The following is a 22,357-nucleotide window of genomic DNA, read 5'->3' on the forward strand; positions in this document are numbered from 1 at the left end:
TGCTGCTTTCTTCATCCCAGCCAGGTCTTTCTGTTCAGTTGCCGGCAGAGTTAATGAAAGCCGCTTGTCTGTCCGGAGAGTCCGGGCTTCCCACATTGTTAGCATCGCTGAGAGACAGAGTTGGAGAGAGCGATTGGGTAACAGGTGTTTGAGCTTTACCTACATTTAGCGTTCAAAAAATATTGGAGCACCTATCTATCGTGTGCCTGTTTATGTCCTCGGCGCTAAAGATAGTGATGATCAAGACAAACCAAGGCTCTGCTGCCATTGAGTTCTGCCTTCTGCTTGGGAAGGAGGGCACAACATTAGGTACATAGAGATATATATTTTTTAAACCCAGATGACATATTTACTATGTAAACAATTAAAATCAGTTGATAGACCTAAGTAGTGGCTTAGTTGTAAGGGAAGGGTTAAGTCCAAATCTGGGGACTTAATTGGTGGTCCAGCGGTTAAGACTCCGAGCTCGCAATGCAGGGGACCTGGGTTGGATCCGTGGTCAGGGAACTAGATCCTGCATGCTGCAACTAACGATCCTGCGCGCGGCAACAAAGATCCCTCGTGCAGCAACCGAGACCCGGCGCAGCCAAAATGAATGAATGAATAAATAAATAGTCCAGATCTAAAGGACTCAGGAAGAGCAGCGGGAACAGCAATTCAGGACAGGGGACAGCAGGTGCAGAGGCCCTACGGTGGGATCCCTTTTGGATGTGAACGGAAGATCTAGAAGCCATTGTGCCTAGAGAGCACAGTGCAGGTAGTTGAGGAGATTGGTTGGTAATGATACAGAAGTGAGAAGGGGCCAGAGCATGAAGAGCGTTACAAGTGATGGTAAGGTTTTGAGATATTATTCTAGGTCTTATAGAAAGCCACAGGAGGACTTTTTGCAGGGCAGTGACATCACCTGATGTATGATTTAAAGGACTCATTCTGCTCTAGAGGAGATGATTTTGGAGGGCAAAGGTGGACACAGTTCAAAAGTACTCAGGTAATTGAGTTCAAAGATGACGGGATCAAGCTAGGGGTGTTTTGGAGGGCGAAGGGACAGGGTGTAACGGTAGGTTAGATGTGAAGTGAGAGGCAAAAGGAATTAAGGATAACTCCTACTTGAAAGCAAAATGAAACATAGAGTTCATTTTGGAATTCCAAGAAAATGGTTTTTACTTTATAGTAAGGATTCACTACACATAGATTTTATTAATTTCAGTAAATATAGGTTGATCACTTTCTGTGCGTCAGATCTCTTGTTAGTTGATCGTGATACGTTGGTAAATACTCCCCTGAATGACACAGAGCTTGCACTCTGCCAGGGGAAGCATATCGAATAATTAGACAAATTATTTGTATTAGATTTGGGTAAGTAGTACAAAGGAGAAGTGGGTAAAGAACAGGACAGACTTTCCTGAGCAAAGATAGTAGGCCAATACTGGAAGGATACATAGGATTTAGCCAGAGAAATGAGAAGGGCATCCAGAACTACGTTTTCAGATGAGCGTACAGAAGGCCTTAAGGACTAAGTTAAGTGGGAAGAAGAAACACAGCCAGTGTGGCTGGTGAGTAGTTAACGGTCATGAGTGTACACTAGGCATTATGAAGATAGAAACACGGCAGATTTTGCCCACTCCTGGGACTTTAGAGACATTTTTGTTTGTCATAGCGGGGGGGGGGAGGTGCGCTGGTGGCGTCTGGAAGGCAGGGACCAGAGATGCTCCTGAACATCCTTGAGGCACAGGACAACCGCCCTCAACAGGGAATTGTCCAGCCGAGGTGGGGAGGCCGTGGTACAAATGAAGGTATAGCTTTATCATGCCACTCTAGGTTATTGGCAATTGAAGGATAGACTTACGGATTGTGTTTATGAAATCCTAGTCAACAACAGGGGTTTACTGATTATTTGTTCTCTTCCCACCCATATCCGTGGAGATTTGGAGCCCTCTAAGCCATGGCTAGTTAATGAGTCAGGATCGATAATCTTTTTTTTTTTTTTTTTTTTTTTTTTCAGTACACGGTCCTCTCACTGTTGTGGCCTGTCCCGTTGCGGAGCACAGGCTCTGGACGCGCAGACTCAGCGGCCATGGCTCGCGGGCCCAGCGGCTCCGCAGCATGTGGGATCCTCCCAGACCGGGGCATGAACCCATGTCCCCTGCATCAGCAGGCAGACAGGATCGATAATCTGAATTTACTTAAACCACTGTCTGACTGTGTTTAATCTGGTAGGGCATATCATCATGTGTTTTATGTGGTTTCTGTACTTGTTCTCCACCTGAAGGCTCAAAACTGGTAGTACTGCCTCTGGAATCTGACCTGCAGACATGTTGTGTTTGGTGTGCACAGTGGTTTGTTCAAGTTGAATATACCAGGTATGCGGGAGGTTTTACACAAAAACCCAGAGTTCTGGCTTCTCTTGAAAAACTAAGAAGATACAGTAACACGCGTCTGAATTCCCACGTGGCATAAAAAGACCCTGTTAGTTGTGCTCCCTTTACTCTGGGCCAGTTCTCTGGGTTTGACAGTCTCCGCTTCTCCTCTTTACTTATACCCAGCCTCCTTCTCCCATTTGTGCTGCTTCTCTTCACCGTCCTTCCCTACTTGAGCAAGGGTGATTTGAAGTTCTTTGTGTAACACAAGTCTTGATACGGCTCCTTTTGTTGCAGAATGATAATTGAGTTCAAGGTAAGGCTTGAAATAAGGCTTTAGACTTATTCCCAAGTTTGGTCAGAAGGCTTCCCCCACCCCTTCTTAAAGCAGCTCTGTGAATGGTTTTCTTGAAGTTCAGGTCTGGTGTACTCATCAGAGTTAGTTCATTCAGCAGAGAAGATGGTAATATAAATTCTAACTTCATTAAGGCAGGGGTGGATTTAACAACCTTATGTACTTCTTCCATGGTAGAACCTGGAGAATAAGTGAACAGCTGGAACAGAAACCTGAGAAACAGGAGAACTTGGTGTTAAGTTTGAGGTTATTGGGAGATGTTGTAAGGGAACCTTTTAGATTTATTGGTATAGATGTAGCCTACTATATCATAAATAAATACATATGCAAATCCAATTAGAGTATGTGTAAACATGCCAAAACATTGTTATTTCCAGTGAAAACATTGACTTGAAGACTGTCAAAGAGGAAGGTGATATTCTGTTTGAAGACCTTCAGAATAACGTGAATGAGAAGATGGGTGAAGGTGAGATAGAAAGGGAGGAGGAGGAAGATTATGACGACGATGATGACTGGGACTGGGACGATGGATTTGGTAAACTGACCAGGTGTTCAGCCTCAGGTGGAGGGAGTAACCTGCAGGTACCTGATGACGACCCTGTACATCTTTGCATTGTCTGCTTATGTCTTCTTCTTTTTTTTTTTTGGTGGTACGCGGGCTTCTCACTGTTGTGGCCTCTCCCGTTGCGGAGCACAGGCTCCTGGCGCGCAGGCTCAGTGGCCATGGCTCACAGGCCCAGCCGCTCCGCGGCATGTGGGATCTTCCTGGACCAGGGCACGAACCCGTGTCCCCTGCATCGGCAGGCGGACTCTCAACCACTGCGCCACCAGGGAAGCCCATGTCTTCTTTTTGAAAAGGACTTTTTGTGGTTCTAGAATTGAGTAACTGAAAGGTGGCATTTCTTTTTTTTTTTTTTTTTTTTTTTTTCCTTTTTTTTGCGTTATGTGGGCCTCTCACTGTTGCGGCCTCTCCCGTTGCGGAGCACAGGCTCCGGACGCGCAGGCCCAGCGGCCATGGCTCACGGGCCCAGCCGCTCCGCGGCATATGGGATCCTCCCAGACCGGGGCACGAACCCGTATCCCCTGCATCGGCAGACGGACTCTCAACCACTGCGCCACCAGGGAGGCCCATGTCTTCTTTTTGAAAAGGACTTTTTGTGGTTCTAGAATTGAGTAACTGAAAGGTGGGATTTCTTTTAATAAAGCTAAGGGGGGAAATATATATGCTTAAATGTTAACTGTTAATCTTTGGGCGCTGGGCTTACAGGTAATTAAAATTTTACCTGTGGTTTCTACTGTGAACATGTATTATTTTAAGTTATATTTAATAGAAAACAATTTTTAAGTTCCCTGTAAATAAGAAACTACTCAGCCTCCAAGTTCACACTTAGATACCAGGACTGAATCAGTCCTTGTGACAGGCCCTTTTAATCTCTGTTCTCTTATTTATAGGTTCTGGATATTGTCTCCCCTCTCTTCCCTTTTTTTTCCCCATTACTTCAGTTTGTGCATTGCACCAGTCTAAGTGCTAAGCCTTGTACTTAATCTTTCCCTCTCTTGAGACACTAAGCCCAAAGTGAAATTCCTGGAACCAGTTTAACGTTGGTCTTAGCTCTTTATTATACACTTGGGGGTACATGAACGTTCTCACATTTTAAATCTAGAAACCAGTCAAATTAGAAAAATGTGTTTAATTTTAATTTGTTATTTATAATAATGAATATGTTAGAGGTATGTAGAGAGGTTAGAAACAAAAGCAAAAATGCAGATTATATAGACTTTATTTTAGCCAGTGACTTTGTCCTATTTCAAATGCCTTTTTTAAAAAAATAATTTTTTTTTAATTTTATTTATTTTTGGCTGCATTGGGTCTTCGTTGCTGCACGCAGTCTTTTCTCTAGTTGCGGCGAGCGGGGGCTACTCTTCGTTGTGGTGTGCGGGCTTATTTCTGTGGCTTCTCATTGCAGAGCATGGACTCTAGGCGCACGGACTTCAGTAGTTGTGGCTCGTGGGCTCTAGATCGCAGGCTCAGTAGTTGTGGCACACGGGCTGAGTTGCTCTGCGGCATGTGGGATCTTCCTGGACCAGGGCTCAAACCCTTGTCTCTCCTGCATTGGCAGGTGGATTCTTAACCACTGCGCCACCAGGGAAGCCCACAAATGCCTTTTTAAAAAACTTCTTGGGCAAATTTGATTGATCCTTCCCTTCCCTTAGGGTACTCCCCTAAGTTTTGATACTTTAATAGTTAACTATGGGACTTCCTTGGTGGTGCAGTGGTTAGGAATCCATCTGCCAATGCAGGGGATCTGGGTTCGATCCCTGGTCAGGGAAGATCCCACATGCCTCAGAGCAATCCCACATGCCCATGCACCACAACTACTGAGCCTGCGCTCTAGAGCCCGCAAGCCACAACTACTGAGCTCGCATGCCACAACTACTGAAGCCTGCGTGCCTAGAGCCTGTGCTCCGCAACAAGAGAAGCCACCACAATGAGTCACGCACAACAACGAAGAGTAGCCCTGCTCACTGCAACTAGAGAAAGCCGCCATGCAGCAACAAAGACCCAACGCAGCCATAAATTAATTAATTAATACTAAGGGAGAAAACGTTATGAACCTTAGGCTTGTATTTATAATTAGAGCTTTAGTCTCTGGAACTCATTTCTTCCAGGCAAATCGACAGACTCCCAGCTTCAATTCAGCCAAAATGTCTACTCCATCAGACAAGGTCTTAAGGAAATTTGAGAATAAAATTAATCTAGGTGAGTTTTTAAGATACATTTCCTTACTGGGCTGTGAGAAATTCAAAAACCACAAAGTGTTATAAAATTTTATTAGATTAAGCAGTGGATATATTCTGTGTTACTGACTAAATACTAATGCTTAGAGAAAATTAAAAACTTAGTCATTTAAAAACATGGCTTCAAGGAAAGACTTTAGCTTATACTTTTTTAGTTGTGTTTTCTCTCCTGTTGTAGAAATACGAAGTTACACATACCCATTCAAGTTATTGTCTGTTTTGTATTAGATTTTGTAATAGGATTATCTCGTAGTAGAATGTTGAAAACACTAGGCTATTGAGTATAATTACGTTTTGTTTTACTAGAAACTTTTTGTGTGGCATTAATCATTTAGTGAGCTATTGAAAGCAAGGAATCAGAATGTGGATTTGAAGCCACTTGGGAAATGCAGTGTCATCCTTCTCTCGTAGACGCTGACCGTTACGGACCTGGTACAGCATCTCTCATATCTCATCATTGCCTATCACAGGCCCATAATTTGAAATGAAACTGACATTTTTAGAATTAACTTGGAATACAGGCAGTTATATTATCTATGTTAGTCGTACAAAATATTTTAAAAGTCTGAAATTCAACATACCTAAAACATAGGTAAAGTAGTTTTGAGAGATTTCTGGATCTAGATTTTTATGGCTCAGAAATGACGGCTGTCATGATGAAAGTGACAATCCTTGTGAGTAAGGAAGCACAACTTAGCGCTTGCCCTTAAAAACATTAAACACTTTTCATTACTACGATAGATACTATGTATAATAAAGTATTTAGAAAATGGAGAAGGCAGAAAGTATGCTAGTCAGAAACTTTTGTCTTACATGTTGTTTATGTTGTGGGTTTTTTTTGTTTTTTTTAGAAAAACTGAACGTTACTGATTGTGTCATAAACAAAGTCACGGGAAAGTTTAGACAAAAGGAAGCAGATATGTAAGTAATATTTCAAGTATATAAAATAAATAAATAAAACAAAACCTGACTGGTAGGAACTAATTCTAGACAAATTAGTAGCATCTTTGTCATAATTCTTTTGCAAAGGATGTTCCTTTGTGTACCTGAACCAATTCTTTTTTAAAAATTTTTTTAAGTTTAAATGAGGGTATCCTATGCCTTTGTAGGTTGAAAATATTAGATGAGTTTTCTTAAGAAATCTGTGCTAAAACTATAATCTTGTGAAATTCACGAATGTGCTCTCAGGAGGGGAACAGTGTGTGTACATTACAGTTTGAACTAGAATGTTAGAGTATAAAAATGTTCCCTTTTTAGAACTTATTAAGAATTGTTCCCTTCCATGGAATATTTTTAAAAATTTAAGGGCAGATTTAAAACTAAATAGTGATACAACAGAGAACAGTTTTCATTTACAACTCTGTTCTCAAAGCCAAATGTTTAAGATCTGGCTAACCTCCTATTGTTAATGGCTCTAAGGCATTAACAATATATTATAGAAAGTGACTCTAAGATCATATAAATGGCAGTGTTAGAACTGAACTTAAAAACCAGTTTTCTTCTAGTTTATTGTTATGCCCAAGGGATACCAGCTTTTTGAGAAACAGCATTTCTTATTTCATTTAAGTGTCTGTTTGTATCTTTGTTAATAGTTAAGGTTAGTCTGTGAATTGAGTCACTTAGTGTGAGCCAAAGCCATCAGAGCCTGCGTTTTAATGCAGTAACTGTCTTGAAATGATAAAAACTTGTGTCTTTGTAGAAAAGGACTCTGAAGAGAAAGCCTTGTATAGGACTTTAATTCTATACTAATATAATCATTAAAGGTCTAAGGACAGTAGTTACAGACTTGATGTTTTCTTTTTTCAGACATAGTTCACTTTATCCCACTGCTCTACTTATTTAATGCTTCTGAAACATGGATGGCATTTTTTTTTTTTTCTTACTGCAGATATGCTCCTTTTGCCCTAGGGCACTGAATTGCTTATTAAGGGGAAATGAAGTTTCACAAAGTGATGAAACTATGATGAGGTCGTGAAGCGTGTTATTAAAGGAACTACCTGCTTAGGAATTTCATGGAACGATGTACATTTAGAAACTTTTGATTTTGGCTTCTCTGAATTTTGAATGTCACTTCTGTTTTTTTGGTTCTGCCTTAGGTATCGCATCAAAGATAAGTCGGACCGAGCAACTGTAGAACAGGTACGGTTGAAATGTGTTGCAAGCCCTTATTTTAAAGTAGCATTTCTTCCGTCTTTGAGTTGTAATTTGCTTTCATCCTTCTTGCTTAATGCTCATGTCACCTAGATCTGCTTCTATGTAAAATTGCTCCTTCTTTGAGTTTAGAGAGCTACCTTTTGCTTTATTGCTAATAGGACTATTAATAGATAAATTGGAATCATGCCCCCCTTCCTGTGGCCCTGTGAAGCCACCACGCAATGCTTTCATCTTCTAGGGGGAAGCAGAATTGACTGTAAGACCAGAAATCTTTTCTTTTGTCTTAAACAAGGTCTGCAGGGATTTTGTGAGCCTTCCCAGGTGGTGAGTCAGGTATCACCCACAAAGTGTGTGTGTGTGAGAGAGAGAGAGGGGTAGACAGATAATGCCTTCACATTTTCAATTAGAATCCCTTACTTGGTTTAGAAGTCATGCTTGTTTTATTCTTTATTCAAGAATGGGGAAAAATCAGCCCCTGATTTTCCCACATGTAGAGGGTTGTAATTGGGTATTAGGATTGGCCCAAATTTTTGCCGTGAAGAGAGTGATAAAACAGTTCAGAACGTTGCTTCTGCTGCCTACCACCCTCCCCGACCCGTACATATACACACAAACACGTTTCGAATAGTAGCCTCTTCGCCCTACAGGTTCTTGGTTTAAGACACAAGCACGCACTCTATCCACCTCCATCCCAAGGGAGTCACACCCAACCTGAGCTCCAACCCATTTGTGCAAATGAAGAATTCCACCTTCAGTCTGGCGGGAGCAGGTCAGGTCTGGGATCTGTGTCTTTGTCATCCTCTAATTTATTTATTTTGTGTATTCTCTTTTGTGACTGAGAACAAAGTGTGGTCCAACTCACAGAGATGAGGCAGCTTTCATTTTCAAAGACCTGAAATCCTTTTTCTCTTGGGAAACTAATTTTGAACAAGAGTGTATATCTTGAGACTTAAACTGTCTTTTAAAAATATGTGTTTGTAAGTTGACCTGCCTCTCCTATTTCTCTTCCCCTATTTTGTTTTCAGCTATTTGGGCCCATTGCTCCTTCCTGGGCCTCTCACTTGGCTCCCCAGCGATCTTGCAGAAGCCTAGGTCTCTACGCAGATTCCTACTCACCCAGCTTACTTGCCCTCTGTTTACCTGCGCGCAGAGAAGGAGCAGCAGTTACTGCCTCTTTACTCACTTGCCTTGCTTTCTGCTCTAGTTGCCGTGGTTGTCGTTTGCTTTTAGTCCTCCGGTCTTACAAGGCTGTTTTGTTTCTGTTAACCTTAGGTTTCTTGTGCGACGACAGCCACCTCGTAGAAGGGTAGGCCCTGAACTATAGTTAGTTCTGGCCACTTTCACTGTCCCCTGCCTGGAGCTGGAGGGCTGCCTGTGCCCAAGGAGTGCTGGCGCTGGCCCTGGGAATTGCATGTAAACGTGCAGCGGCCTCAGTTTCACGTGTGAACAGCCTCAGGCTTTAAATTCATTGCCTCCTGTTTGTTAAAGAGAATTTGAGGGTCCTTTGTGCTCAAGGTTGACTGCTCTGACTTTGAAGGAACGCCTTTCCCTGATCTACTCATCTCTAGCAGGGCTCTGCGAACTCTTTCTTTAAAGGGCTAAGTAATAAATACTTTAGGCATTGTGGGCTACAATTTTTTTTAATCAATTTTTTTTTTTTTTTTTTACTTATTTATTTTTGGCTGCATTGGGTCTTCGTTGCTGCGCGTGGGCTTTCTCTAGTTGTGGCGAGCAGGGGCCACTCTTCATTGCAGGGACTTCTCTTTGTTGTGGAGCACTGGCTCCAGGCGCCAGGGCTTCAGTAGCTGTGGCACGCGGGCTCAGTAGTTGTGGCTCCCGGGCTTAGATGTGGGATCTTCCCAGACCAGGGCTTGAACCGTGTCCCCTGCATTGGTAAGCGGATTCTTAACCACTGTGCCACCAGGGAAGTCCCTTTAATAAATATTTTTAAAATTAAAAACCATTTTCAGCTTTCAGGCTATAGAAAAACAGGCTGTGGCTGATATGACTTGTGAACTGTAGGATGCTGGTTGCCACTTTAAAGCTTCTTATCCAGTGCAGCCACCACGGAGCTTATGTGGTGCAGCTAGCATGACTTGCAACGTGCTAGAAATGCACACACACACCAGGTTTTGAAGGGTTCGTGTAAAAAACAGAGTGTTAAATCTCTCCCTAATAACTTTTTATATTGATTACATATTGAAATGATAATGTTTTAGATGTATTGGGTTACATAAAATCTATTCAGATTAATTTCACCTGTTGACCGATGACTGGAAAAGACAGTTTCCTCTGGTTTGATTGTATTTCTGTTAGCTAACATTGGTCTAGACTCAGTTGCAGATTCTCTTGGACTTGGTAGCCTTTGATTGCACGACTGAATGAACTTGCTGGTTTCTTGTCTCTTTGGTTCCTTTGGTCTCACCTCACATTTTTTTTTATTTTTTTGCGGTACGTGGGCCTCTCACTGTTGTGGCCTCTCCCGCTGCGGAGCACAGGCTCCGGACGCGCAGGCTCAGCGGCCATGGCTCACGGGCCCAGCCGCTCCGCGGCATGTGGGATCTTCCCGGACCGGGGCATGAACCCGTGTCCCCTGCATCGGCAGGCGGACTCTCAACCACTGCGCCACCAGGGAAGCCCTCACCTCACATTTTATTCACTAAAAGTGAGAGTGAACAAAAGCACCACAGTAGTGACTCTTCTGTAGTCGAGCAGGATTGCATAGTGCCTTTGCTCTTCAGTTTGTCTAACGCTTCAGTGAGAAATATTTGGTGCTCTCTGAACTTTGTACTTCTTGCATTTCTTTTTAGGTGTTGGATCCCAGAACACGAATGATATTGTTCAAGATGTTGACGAGAGGAATCATATCAGAGATCAATGGCTGCATTAGCACAGGAAAAGAAGTGAGCGATTCTTGGGATGCCTGATGCTTCCATGTTAGTTTTCTGATTTCAGATACCAGATGAAACTAAGGCACTTAGTAAATAAATTGTGCCTTTAAAAAGAAAAGAAAAAACAAAAACCCCATATACAAGCCAGGATAGTTTAATCAGTGCCATTTCTTAAAAATGTCTTTATTACATGCTATATAAAATAGATAACTAATAAGGACCTGCTGTAGAGCACAGGGAACTCTACTCAATACTCAGTAATGGCCTATATGGGAAAATAATCTAAAAAAGAGTGGATATGTGTATATGTATAACTAAATCAATTTGCTGTACAGTAGAAACTAACACAACATGGTAAATCAACTGTACTCTAATAAAAAAATTTTTTAAATGGCTTTATTAATGTTTATGGCCGGGTAGGAAGTTGTGCGTGTAAGGACTTTGGTCCTGGGTCATGGAGTCCATCCAGGTGTGCCCAGCAGTGAGTTCAGGTGGTCAGACGGTTACTGCTGGGACAGGGGGTCATGGTCTAGTTTCTGTTAGCCAACAAATGTCCTTCTCATTGTTTTCTTTATATATGGCATGCTGCTTTTCTATTAGCAACTCATTCTGTGGGAAGCAGTTCTCAGTAAAATTCACTTTATAAATCATGAGATGTAAGAATGTCTTCAGATATTTTCCACATACTTGAAATACAAAAATGTTTGAAACCACTTCTCACGTGTATGTATGTATGTATGTGTATATTTATTTATTTAATTTAAAAACCTATTTTTTCAATTTATTTATTTTTTTTTGAAGTATAGTTGATTTTCAATGTTGTCCTAGTTTCAGGTGCACAGCAGAGTGATTCCATTTTATATATACACACACACATATATTTATATATATTTTTATATATATACTTTTTCAGTTTCTTTTCCCATATAGGGTATTAAAAATATAGCGTAGAGTTCCTTGTGCCCTACAGTAGGTCCTTGTTGGTTATCTGTTTTATATATAGTCGTGTGTATCTGTTAATCCCAAATTCCTAATTTATCCCCCTCTTCCTCACCTTTCCCCTTTGGTAACCGTAAGTTTGTTTTCTGTGTCTGTCTCACGTGTGTTTAAATTGGCCTTTACTATACATGTAAGTTGGAGGTATACTTACTGTGCCTTTTGGAGTGATGTTTTATATTTTAATTCACATATTCAAAAGAGGATAGTGTTCCTTATGCACAGAATTTCAGTTCACTTGACTTTTTTTTTAACCTTTGAGGATAGACTCAAATAGATTGCAAAAGTAAAATACTACGTATAGTTATTTCACACCAACTTAATTTTCTTTGTTTTTGACTTAAAACAGGCTAATGTCTATCATGCTCGCACAGCAAATGGAGAGAGCAGGGCAATCAAAATTTATAAAACTTCTATTTTGCTGTTCAAAGACCGGGATAAGTATGTCAGTGGGGAATTCAGGTGAGCTCAGGTTTTTTTTTTTTTTTCCCCAGGTGACTTGATTTCTATATCCTAAAAATAAAAACTAGAATAATGGAATGATTGAAATAGCAAATATTTTTCTCATTCAAGGTTTCGCCATGGCTACTGTAAAGGCAACCCCAGAAAAATGGTGAAAACGTGGGCAGAAAAGGAAATGAGGAACTTAATCAGGTGACTGTCTCGGGGGGGGCTGTCTGTGCTGTGTCTGCATGTCAGCCTCAGAGCTTTCCTCTCAGTAGGTCCTGGTGTGGTTCTGTCCAAAGATAGGGTCTCGTAGAGCTCCATTAGATCTGCAGAGGTGAGCAGAGGAAACACATTTCCAAGCAAATAGGAGCTACCTTCTCTCTCCTGTTTTACAAACCCATTACAGGAGAATTTTGCCCCAACTCACATTTATTCTGCAAGGCTGGGTCATGTGAAAAGCTTTGGGAGCCATGTGAAAAGGTTTAGAATTTATACTGAGGATGATAAAGAGCCGTTACGGGATTTGAAGCAGGGAAGTGACACAATCAGGTGGTGAGAATAATGTGTCATTTTTTTTATAGGTGTTGGGGTTTTAGACAATTTTGTTAGGCCCTAAGCTCTTTATCGTAGTTTCCTCTTCTTCAGTCCCATTTTGGACACATTTATATATTCTTTGTTTACATTGGCACCTTTGTATCAAGTAAAGGCATCTGAGATCAAGTTTCCTCAATTGAAGTTTTAAATTGGAAGGTTTTTTCTCCCTTTCAAATATCTTTTAACTTTTTATATGCTATACATAGGTGCTATACGTTGGATACTTTAGTAGTATTCAGCAAGGTTCCCTTGTTGTTGTTTTTTTTTTTTTTTTTGCGGTATGCGGGCCTCTCACTGCTGTGGCCTCCCCCGTTGCGGAGCACAGGCTCTGGACGCGCAGGCTCAGCGGCCATGGCTCACAGGCCCAGCCGCTCCGCGGCATATGGGATCCTCCCAGACCGGGGCACGAACCCGTATCCCCCGCATCGGCAGGCGGACCCTCAACCACTTGCGCCACCAGGGAGGCCCGGTTCCCTTGTTTTGAAAGTCCTTCTGAAATCTTCTTATGCTCAGTTAGCCGCTGGCTATGAGTCCACTATTTTTATTCATTATTGTTGACACTGATCAACTCAAAAGATAATTGCAAACATATCTGCTGTATGTCATCGGTTCTAAGGCGCCCATTTCTTCACAGTTTGACATCTCTGGCATTGAACTATGCCATGGAGGCTATTGGATGTCATAGTCGAATTGCTGGCGTTTTGCCATTCTTGGTGACGTGTAACGGTGCCGCTTAAAATCACGGGTGCCTCAGAGTTTATGAACTAAAATAATACAGTCGAGAGGCCTGGCTGCTGTTTCCTCACAGCACTGCTAGTCTTGTGCACTGCAGCTATTGTAAGTTATTTTAGATAAGGTGCTTTAGATGATTTGTTTCAGCTTTTCATTTGTCCGTTTATCTGTTTTCATATCACAGGCTAAACACAGCAGAGATCCCGTGCCCAGAACCTATCCTGCTGCGAAGTCATGTTCTCGTCATGAGTTTCATTGGCAAAGACGACATGTGAGTGTGTAGGAGGCCTAATAATTACACGCCCAGAACTGTATTTTTAAGTGCTTTGAATTATCCAACATGTGAATATTTCCCATTTAAATAGCTCCTTGCGTCTTGTAATATTTTTAATGAATCTTTCCCACTGTATTAGTGCATAGAGTTTCTAATTTGTTCAACTGTTTTTAAGTCCCAAAATGCTTCAGAATAACAAAGCTCACCTTGTTTTTTGGGGAATGTCTCATACAATCAGCTGGGAAAGCATCTGTTTATGGACAGCTTTTTATTGATAGAACCGTATCTCTGGAGTGAAGCACATTGTTCAGTGATGATTGGTAGAAGAAAAGAATGGGAATTAGGAAGCAAGGAGACTTGTTCTGGGTCCGTTTATCTGAATTGTTCACTTTATTTTTGTTCAAGACCAGCGCCGCTCTTGAAAAACGTCCAGTTATCAGAATCCAAGGCTCGAGAGTTGTATGCGCAGGTGATCGAGTACATGAGGAGAATGTACCAGGACGCCAGGCTCGTGCACGCGGATCTCAGTGAATTCAACATGCTGTGAGTATGTGGCCCACGCGCACCTCCCAGCCGTCACCTCGTGTCCTTTGGGGAAATGAACTAAATCCCCGTCCAAGAAGTCCTGCTAAATTCCCCAGTTGTGGAGTTGGCTTCCACAAGGTCACAGGATAGGATGTGTTCCCTGCCTTTGGTAGCCTTAGTCACAGAATTGACCACTCTGATCATTAGCAGAGCTAAAGGACTTCAGAAATTTTCTGTTTTCATCTCTTGTTAGTCAAAGCGGCTCTTCTCCTTACCCACCTCATTCATTTTATTAGTTATTTCCATTGCTACTAAAGTAGAAATGTTTAAACAAGAGTGTGGGCGAACCGTGGTTTGCCCTAGCCCCGCGTGCCCAGCCCTCATGCCAGCCTGGAGGCAGCGTGCAGCTCACCCCCGGCGCGCCTGGCCCGCAGGTACCAGGGCGGAGGTGTGTGCATCATTGATGTTTCTCAGTCTGTGGAGCACGACCACCCGCATGCCTTGGAGTTCTTGAGGAAGGACTGCGTCAACGTCAACGGTGAGTGGACACTGGGGTTGTCCCCCAACTTGTTTTCTCACTCTGTTAAACCGTTGATAGAGAATCTTGGGGCGAAATCGTTTGATGCAGTGATACTGACACCAGTGTAGGTCGTGGGGTATTTTTATCTCTTTGTTTCTCTATAAAGGGGTTGGATTAACAACCTCTTCCCTCGCAAAGCTCTCACGAATGTCTTCCTGTGACAGATTTCTTTCTGAAGCACGGGGTCGCCGTGATGACTGTGCGAGAACTCTTTGAATTCATCACGGATCCGTCAGTTACACACGAGAACGTGGACGCGTATCTGGCAAAGGTGAGGTGGGGCCAGGACGGGAGTAACAAACAACAGCGGTAGTGATTGCACTTCTGAGGGACTCAGGGCTCGGCGTGACTTTTGTTCATTGTGACAGCTTCCAGAGACTGTCTCCTGAATTCAGAGATGGGGAATCAAGCTGTAGTAAAAAGCTGATGGTAAAGCCAGGTTTCTTGACTTTAACCATCAGCAAGATACACAGGCTGTCAAATTTCTGAATGTATAGTAAGAAACCTGTTAGCTTTTGGTCATTAATTCCTTTCTGTTGTTTCTCAGAGGCCTTTCTGCATCACAGAACTTTTAAAATTGTGGTAAAATATACACAGCATAAAACTTACCATTTTAACCATTTTTAAGTGTATGGTTCAGTGGCATTAAGTACGCTGTTGTGTATCCATTACCAGCATCCATCCGTGGAACTTTTTGCATCTTGTAAAACGAATTCTGTCCCCATTAAACACTGACTTGCAGTCCCTCCCTTTCCCAAGCCCCTTCTGCTTTATGTGTATGACACCTACTCTAGGTACCTCGTATAAGTGGAATCATACAGTATTTGTCTTTTTTTGGCTGACTTATTTCACTGAGCATAATGCCCTGAAGGTTCATCCATGGTGTAGCCTGACGCCGGATTTCCTTCCTTTTGAAGGTTGAATAATCTTCCATTGTGTGTAGAGACCACATTTTGTTTATCTGTTCATCCCTTGATGTGTACTTGGGTTGCGTCCACATTTTGGCTGTTGTGAATGATGCTGCTGTGAACATGGGTGTGCAGATATCTCTTCAAGACCCTGCTTTCAGTTCTTCTGGGTGTACACCTGCAAGTGGGATTGCTGGATCATATGGTCATTCTACTTTTAGTTTTTGAGGAACCGCCATACCATTTTCCCTAGTGGCTGCACCATTTTACACTGTCACCAGCAGGCTGCATGGGTTCCAGTTTCTCCACGTTCTTACATCCTCACCAACACTCGTTATTTTCTGGTTTTATTTTTTGTTTTGTTTTTTGAGTAGCTGATGGGTGGGAGGTGGGGTCTTGCAATTTTGATGGACATTTTCCTAATGATTAGTGATGTTGAGCATCTTTTCATGTGCTTGTTGGCCATTTGTATGTCTTTGGAGAAATGTCTATTCAGGTCTGCCCATTTTTTAATTCGATTATTTTGTTGTTGTTGAATTATAGAAGTTCTTTATATATTTAGGAGATCCTTAACCCCTTGTCAGATACATGATTTGCCAGTGTTTTCTCCCGTTGCATGGACTGCCTTTTCACTCTGGACCACACCCTTGGATGCACAGAGGTTTTTAGTTTTGATGTCCAGTTTATCTGTTTTTACTTTTGTTGCCTTGCAATCGTAGAGTACTGAACACATGGCCCCTAAACAGGTGTTCAGGTGCATCCCACCTTTTCACACTCTCCCCTTTCCCTGGAATGCCTTCCCATTTCTACCTTTGCTCATCTTGCTCTGCCTAGGGAACTTCAAAGCTCAATTCAGAAAGCTCTCGAGGAGAAATCAGGCAGAAATCATTGTTTCCATAGGTATATTTTCTATATTATCTAACTTTGTAACGGAAGTAGTCACACTGTATCCTTCTTATCACATGAAGTTCTTTTTAATTCTGTCACCCTCTGCTAGGCTATGAACTCTTAAGGGACAAGAGTTTTATTCTGTATCACTGGTAGCTAGTCAGTACCTGGCACAGAGGAAATAATCACGTTAATTGAATAAGTAAATATCACATCACTTTTATTCTTAAACTTATTTTTAAACATAATTTTCTTTTTATATAATTTTTTTAAATTAATTTATTTATTTACTATTTTATTTTTGACTGTGCTGGGTCTTTGTTTCTGTGCGAGGGCCTTCTCTAGTTGCGGCAAGAGGGGGCCACTCTTCATCGCGGTGCACGGACCTCTCACTATCGCGGCCTCTCCTGTTGCGGAGCACAGGCTCCAGACGCACAGGCTCAGCGGCCATGGCTCACGGGCCCAGCCGCTCCGCGGCATGTGGGATCTTCCCGGACCGGGGCATGAACCCGTGTCCCCTGCACTGGCAGGCAGATTCTCAACCACTGCACCACCAGGGAAGCCCCCTTCTTAAACTCTTTAGCACTAATTTTAGTGTGTGAACTTAAAAAACTCTAGTACCACTGCTGTTTGCTTTCCTCTATGTATTCTAAATAGGTTAGAGAACAAATCTTAAGTTTTACAAGCCCAAAGAATCTATGGAATCTTTGTCACCTTCTTAGTGTCAGTCATCATTTGCTCAGAGAGCTTCCTTCGGGGGTCTGTCGTGCGGCAGCGTTAGAGCCATGGGCTCAAGGTGAGAGGCCCTCCTGCTGCTCTGCGATCCCCTTCGTGGACAGCTCAAGAATCGAGGAATGGTTCTTTCATTCTTTCGGTGTCAGTTTTCCTTTAATAAATATTTTTGTTAATCGTTTAAAAATTAGTCAAAGCAGTATTGCTCTTGAGGAAGAGTCTAGGGATGCCCTGAGGCTAGACGAGCTTGATTTATACTGTTAACTTCTGGGTTCGATGGCAGCCTTTTTGGTGAGTTCTACCGTGGAGAGCTAACCTGTACCCCTGGAGGACACGGAGGGTGAAGGGGTGGTACCCAGAGAGACGAGAACAGCTTTCCACTGAAATTGGGGAATGGATGTGTCTTCTGTGGGTTGAATGTAAAGGAAAGTGATTTTTGTTTTCTATCCAAGGCCATGGAAATAGCATCTCAAAGGACCAAGGAGGAAAGGTCCAGCCAAGATCATGTGGATGAAGAGGTAAGATGTATTATCTGTTTACTGACTTAGGAAACACTTGTGTCTTGAGGTCTTTTTTTTTTTTATATTGCTGGGGTATGATCTTAATTTTAATAGATAAGCAGGTTTTTTTAATGATGATATTTCCTTGAGCCGTAACATGTTACACGATTCAGCTGCACGAGGCTGTGTAACTTACATCCCATTACATCCTTCCACTCAGTGACCTGTTAGCCCCTTGTCCTGCGTGGAGAACATTTTTACAGAACCCCTTGGAGGACGTGATTCAAGAAGGAAGAGCCTGTTTTAGTTTGCTAATGTGAATTTTTAAGTGATTTAAATGTTGCTTTCAGTAACACTGTAGATTTTAAAGACTCATGTTTGGTAAAAAGGAAGACTTTTAAAAAATCTTACGAGTCAGTATATTTTTTTGTGAAGGTGATGCATAGTAGGCTTTTAAAAAATAATAATAATTCTCACAGCTATCGTGTGTGGTGTGATGGGTGAATATAAGGTACCCCATATACATCAGCTGTGGCACAGGGTAGATGATGCTCCCATGAAAGAACCTCTTCCTTTGTTAGGCATAGCCAGGCAGTGTTTGCTCACAGCAACTCCTTTCTCTCCCATCAGAAAGGCTTATGGAATACAGACGAGGGGAGAGAAGTGTTATTCTAAGGGTAACCATATATCAGCACTGAGGGTGACAATGGTGATAAATTCCTCTGTGACTTGATGGGGTGAGGATGCTGAGTGCATGGGAGAAGTATGTGAATAAGTCTCCATTTTACTTTTCCTCTGCGTCTGTTAGGTGTTTAAGCGAGCTTATATTCCTAGAACCTTGAATGAAGTGAAGAATTATGAGAGGGATATGGATATAATGATGAAATTGAAGGAAGAGGACATGGCCATGAACGCCCAGCAGGACAACGTGAGTCGCTGGTTTGTCTTCAGCAAGTAAGCTCACCGCGGAAGCTGCCGGCCCAGACCTGCCGTCTTGAGTGTTGGCCTCTAAGCTAGTGCGATGGCTCATTCCCTTCACATTAGCAAACCCTCTGCACACATTGCTTGTAAAGGGAATCAATCCTCTGGTCTTTGTGAAAGGAAATGACACACCTGAGTGAGTCCAACAGACTATAATTGCAGGAAAAGGAAGATTTGTATAGAAGTCTAGGCTATAAATGGTTATTATACTAGCTCCGCTAACATATATGTTTCAGAGTCTGGAAAATTTTTTTCTGCTTAAGGGCCAGATAGTAAGTATTTAAGGCTTCGCAGGCCAAGAAGCAAAATTGAGGCTATTATGTGGGTGGTTATATAACAAGAGAGAAAAGACTTCCCCCAAATTTTTGATGAAATTAAAAATACTTTAATAATAATTGAAAACACACAACTTTTCATGATACAGGTCTACTAATGAGAGAAGAATGGAGTTATTTGGGGGAGAGGAGAAAACATTACATTTAGTTGAGACTCAGAGTTAGGGCTTTCTATCATCAAATTGATTGCATCTGTTTATCCTTAAAAACCACCAGGCCGAAGGTCGGATTTGGCCTGTGGGCCAGAGTCTGCTGATGCCTGCTGTGCCTGTGGGCGAGAACCACACCCTTGCTACACACTCTCTGTGTCCCATGAGATAAATGTTAGGCACCTTTTTTTAATCACACAAGGTATCATTTAGACCACAGTGTTCTTTCTTAGTATTGCAGTGTACTTCCGTGTCCAGTTTTATGTTGATTCTTGTTTTTTTCTTTTTGGTTTCAAGATTCTATACCAAACTGTCACGGGACTGAAGAAGGATTTGTCAGGAGTTCAGAAGGTATGCAGAACATGTGTTTCTGTTCATTTACTTGAAAACTCTTTCAAAGGATATAAAATTTCATGTCAGGTATTATTAAATTAACAGTGGTGTAATGTTACTAGTACAGATGCTTCCAAAGTCCATGGGCATTTTCAGAAATGCCCTTTTTATGTTCATTCTTCTTAACCATGAGACTGAAATGTGGAAATGCATGGTTTATTCTTCATTCTGCCCCTGAATTGCTCTGTTGTTGTAGCTGAGGCATCGATTCTTTTTGTATCCTGTTCTTCATTTGTGAAGTTACTAACAAATAACCATGTGCTTGTTGATGTTTCTACAACCAACTTAAAGCAACAGTGAGATCTGGTCTTATCCCAGCGCACAGGCTGTTGAAGGGCTAGTCAGGCTGTCTCACAGTGCAGATTCCTGTAGTGTTTTTTTCTTAAAGCAACTTTGTTTTGTCTTAGATTTTCAAACGGCAGGGATTGATTCTTATTTAAGCAATAATAAAGGTAGTTCTTACTTCTTTTAATATTCTTTTTTTTTAAAAAAAATGATTGATCGATTGATTTGGCCGCGTCGGGTCTTAGTTGCAGCATGTGGGATCTTTTGTTGTGGCGTGGGCTCCAGGGAGCGTGGGCTCTGTAGTTTGCGGCACGTGGGCTCTCTAGTTGAGGCGCGCGAGCTCAGCAGTTGTGGCTCACGGGCTTAGTTGCTCCGCGGCATGTGTGATCTTAGTTCCCCGACCAGGGATTGAACCCACGTCCCCTGCATTGGAAGGTGGATTCTTAATCACTGGGCCACCAGGGAAGTCCCACTTCTTTTAATATTCTTAATGAAAGGCTTGAAAATGAAGGATCACAGTTTACATTCTGAAAATTGAGTGTGGTGTTTTTTTGTGGGAAGAATTGGACTAGGAGAATTCTGGGTTTTATGCAGCAGGTGTGATGGGGTAGGTGTGCTTTGAATTCTAGAGCAGGAAGATTCTGCTGTAACTGGCTGGAAAGCCTTTCTGTACAATCGCCTTTTAAAGATCTGTTTTTTTCTTATGAAAAGAAAACCTCGTGGTTTTTTTTTTTCTTTTTTTTTTTTTTTTTTTTTTTGCGGTATGCGGGCCTCTCACTGTTGCGGCCTCTCCCGTTGCAGAGCACAGGCTCCGGACGCGCAGGCCCAGTGGCCATGGCTCACGGGCCCAGCCGCTCCGCGGCACATGGGATCCTCCCAGACCGGGGCACGAACCCGTATCCCCTGCATTGGCAGGCGGACTCCCAACCACTGCGCCACCAGGGAGGCCCAACCTCGTGGTTTTAAAAATGCTTCCTCCTGCTTTAAAAACTGCTAAATTTGGACTTCTCTGGTGGCACAGTGGTTAAGAGTCCACCTGCCAATGCAGGGGACATGGGTTCGAGCCCTGGTCCGCGAAGATCCCACATGCCGCAGAGCAACTAAGCCCGTGCGCCACAACTACTGAGCCTGGCTCTAGAGCCCGTGAGCCACAACTACTGAGCCTGTGTGCCACAACTACTGAAGCCTCTGCGCATAGAGCCTGTGCTCTACAACAAGAGAAGCCACCGCAATAAGAAGCCCGTGCACCACAACAAAGACCCAACACAGCCAAAAATTTAATTAATCAATTAATTATTTTTAAAACTGCTAAATTTCAGGGAAAAAATGAATGTTTCTCTTGTTTAAATATTGTCTTCCCTCTTGATTGGATTAAAAAGTGTTAAATGAAATTTAATTCGTAGGAAATCCACTGTGAAGTTATCCAAATAACTTCACTTTTTTTTTTTTTTCCCCCGGTACACGGGCCTCTCACTGTTGTGGCCTCTCCCGTTGCGGAGCACAGGCTCCGGACGCGCAGGCTCAGCGGCCATGGCTCATGGGCCCAGCCGCTCTGTGGCATGTGGGATCTTCCCAGACTGGGGCATGAACCCGTGTCCCCTGCATCGGCAGGCGGACTCTCAACCACTGCACCGTATTTTGTATCTTTCCAAATCCCGGCTCAATCCTCCTGATTTCCTGCAGGAGGTAGAACAGTCCTATTGTTGATCTAGGTCACCCAGTGAAGCCCCAGTCCCTGTGTTTGGGTACGTCCTTGAGCCGTCCTGGAACGGCTACTTCAGGCGTCCTCCCTGACATTGATTCCATTGTTTTGATGTTTCAATACAGATGTCATTTTTCAAAGTCTGTAAGGCTGATGATATCTGATTTTTGGCATTAACACATTTAATACCAATGGATAACTGACTGGTTTAGAATAACATGGTCCTGTGATATTTTCAAGGTCCCTGCACTCCTGGAAAGTCAAGTTAAGGAAAAGACTTGTTCTGATTCAGAAGATGCCAGGAGTTCTCAGTGTTCTGACACAGACTCTGCGGAGCAGGGAGACACTGCCTGCTCCCGGAAGCCCGCCGCTGACCTCGAAGTCGATAAAAAGGTTCGCCGCAAACTTACCTCCCCTTGTTTGTCAGTACGACAGCTCAGCCCCTCAGGGCTCTCTGCTCAGGTGTCTGGATCACAGTTGCTGAACACACTGGTCAGTAAGTCCCTCCACCTGAAGTTTTAGTTCCCAAGCGGGAGCTTTGCTTTTGGTGGTGACATCAGCTAGAGATTGGGCTTCTACTAGGGGCTCCTTGGGCACTGCCCAGAGAGAGGGCACACTAGTTTCAGTGCATTGATGAAAAGTGATTGTCATACACTTGAAGAACAAATGATGCTGGGTTGCCCTATGGTGAAATACCAAAGAACCATTTCAGGGGTGTTACAGCCCAGCTCCCTGTTTCCAGAATCTCTGTTTCTTCCACTCCTGGCTGTGGACGTAAGA

At 42.7% G+C, this 22,357-nt stretch overlaps 1 protein-coding gene across 4 annotated transcripts in view; it reads left to right on the top strand.

Annotated features, from left to right (window-relative positions):
* Positions 1-22,357, top strand: part of RIOK1 (RIO kinase 1) — a 30,026-nt gene that overhangs the window by 432 nt on the left and 7,237 nt on the right. For 2 of the 4 annotated variants that reach the window (XM_060109271.1, XM_060109272.1), the window contains exons 2-16: positions 3,090-3,294; positions 5,383-5,473; positions 6,363-6,432; positions 7,608-7,650; positions 10,476-10,568; positions 11,902-12,014; positions 12,126-12,206; positions 13,510-13,596; positions 14,005-14,142; positions 14,559-14,662; positions 14,869-14,975; positions 17,685-17,750; positions 18,541-18,660; positions 19,495-19,548; positions 21,818-21,970. In XM_060109271.1, the coding sequence (XP_059965254.1) occupies positions 3,090-3,294; positions 5,383-5,473; positions 6,363-6,432; positions 7,608-7,650; positions 10,476-10,568; positions 11,902-12,014; positions 12,126-12,206; positions 13,510-13,596; positions 14,005-14,142; positions 14,559-14,662; positions 14,869-14,975; positions 17,685-17,750; positions 18,541-18,660; positions 19,495-19,548; positions 21,818-21,970 (1,525 nt within the window). Of the gene's footprint in view, positions 1-2,543; positions 2,674-3,089; positions 3,295-5,382; positions 5,474-6,362; positions 6,433-7,607; positions 7,651-10,475; positions 10,569-11,901; positions 12,015-12,125; positions 12,207-13,509; positions 13,597-14,004; positions 14,143-14,558; positions 14,663-14,868; positions 14,976-17,684; positions 17,751-18,540; positions 18,661-19,494; positions 19,549-21,817; positions 21,971-22,357 lie in introns of all 4 variants that reach the window. The other 2 variants (XM_060109274.1, XM_060109273.1) reach the window with 2 other exon arrangements.

This window comes from Mesoplodon densirostris, chromosome 10 (genome assembly GCF_025265405.1).
Source record: "Mesoplodon densirostris isolate mMesDen1 chromosome 10, mMesDen1 primary haplotype, whole genome shotgun sequence".
Taxonomy (NCBI): domain Eukaryota; kingdom Metazoa; phylum Chordata; class Mammalia; order Artiodactyla; family Ziphiidae; genus Mesoplodon; species Mesoplodon densirostris.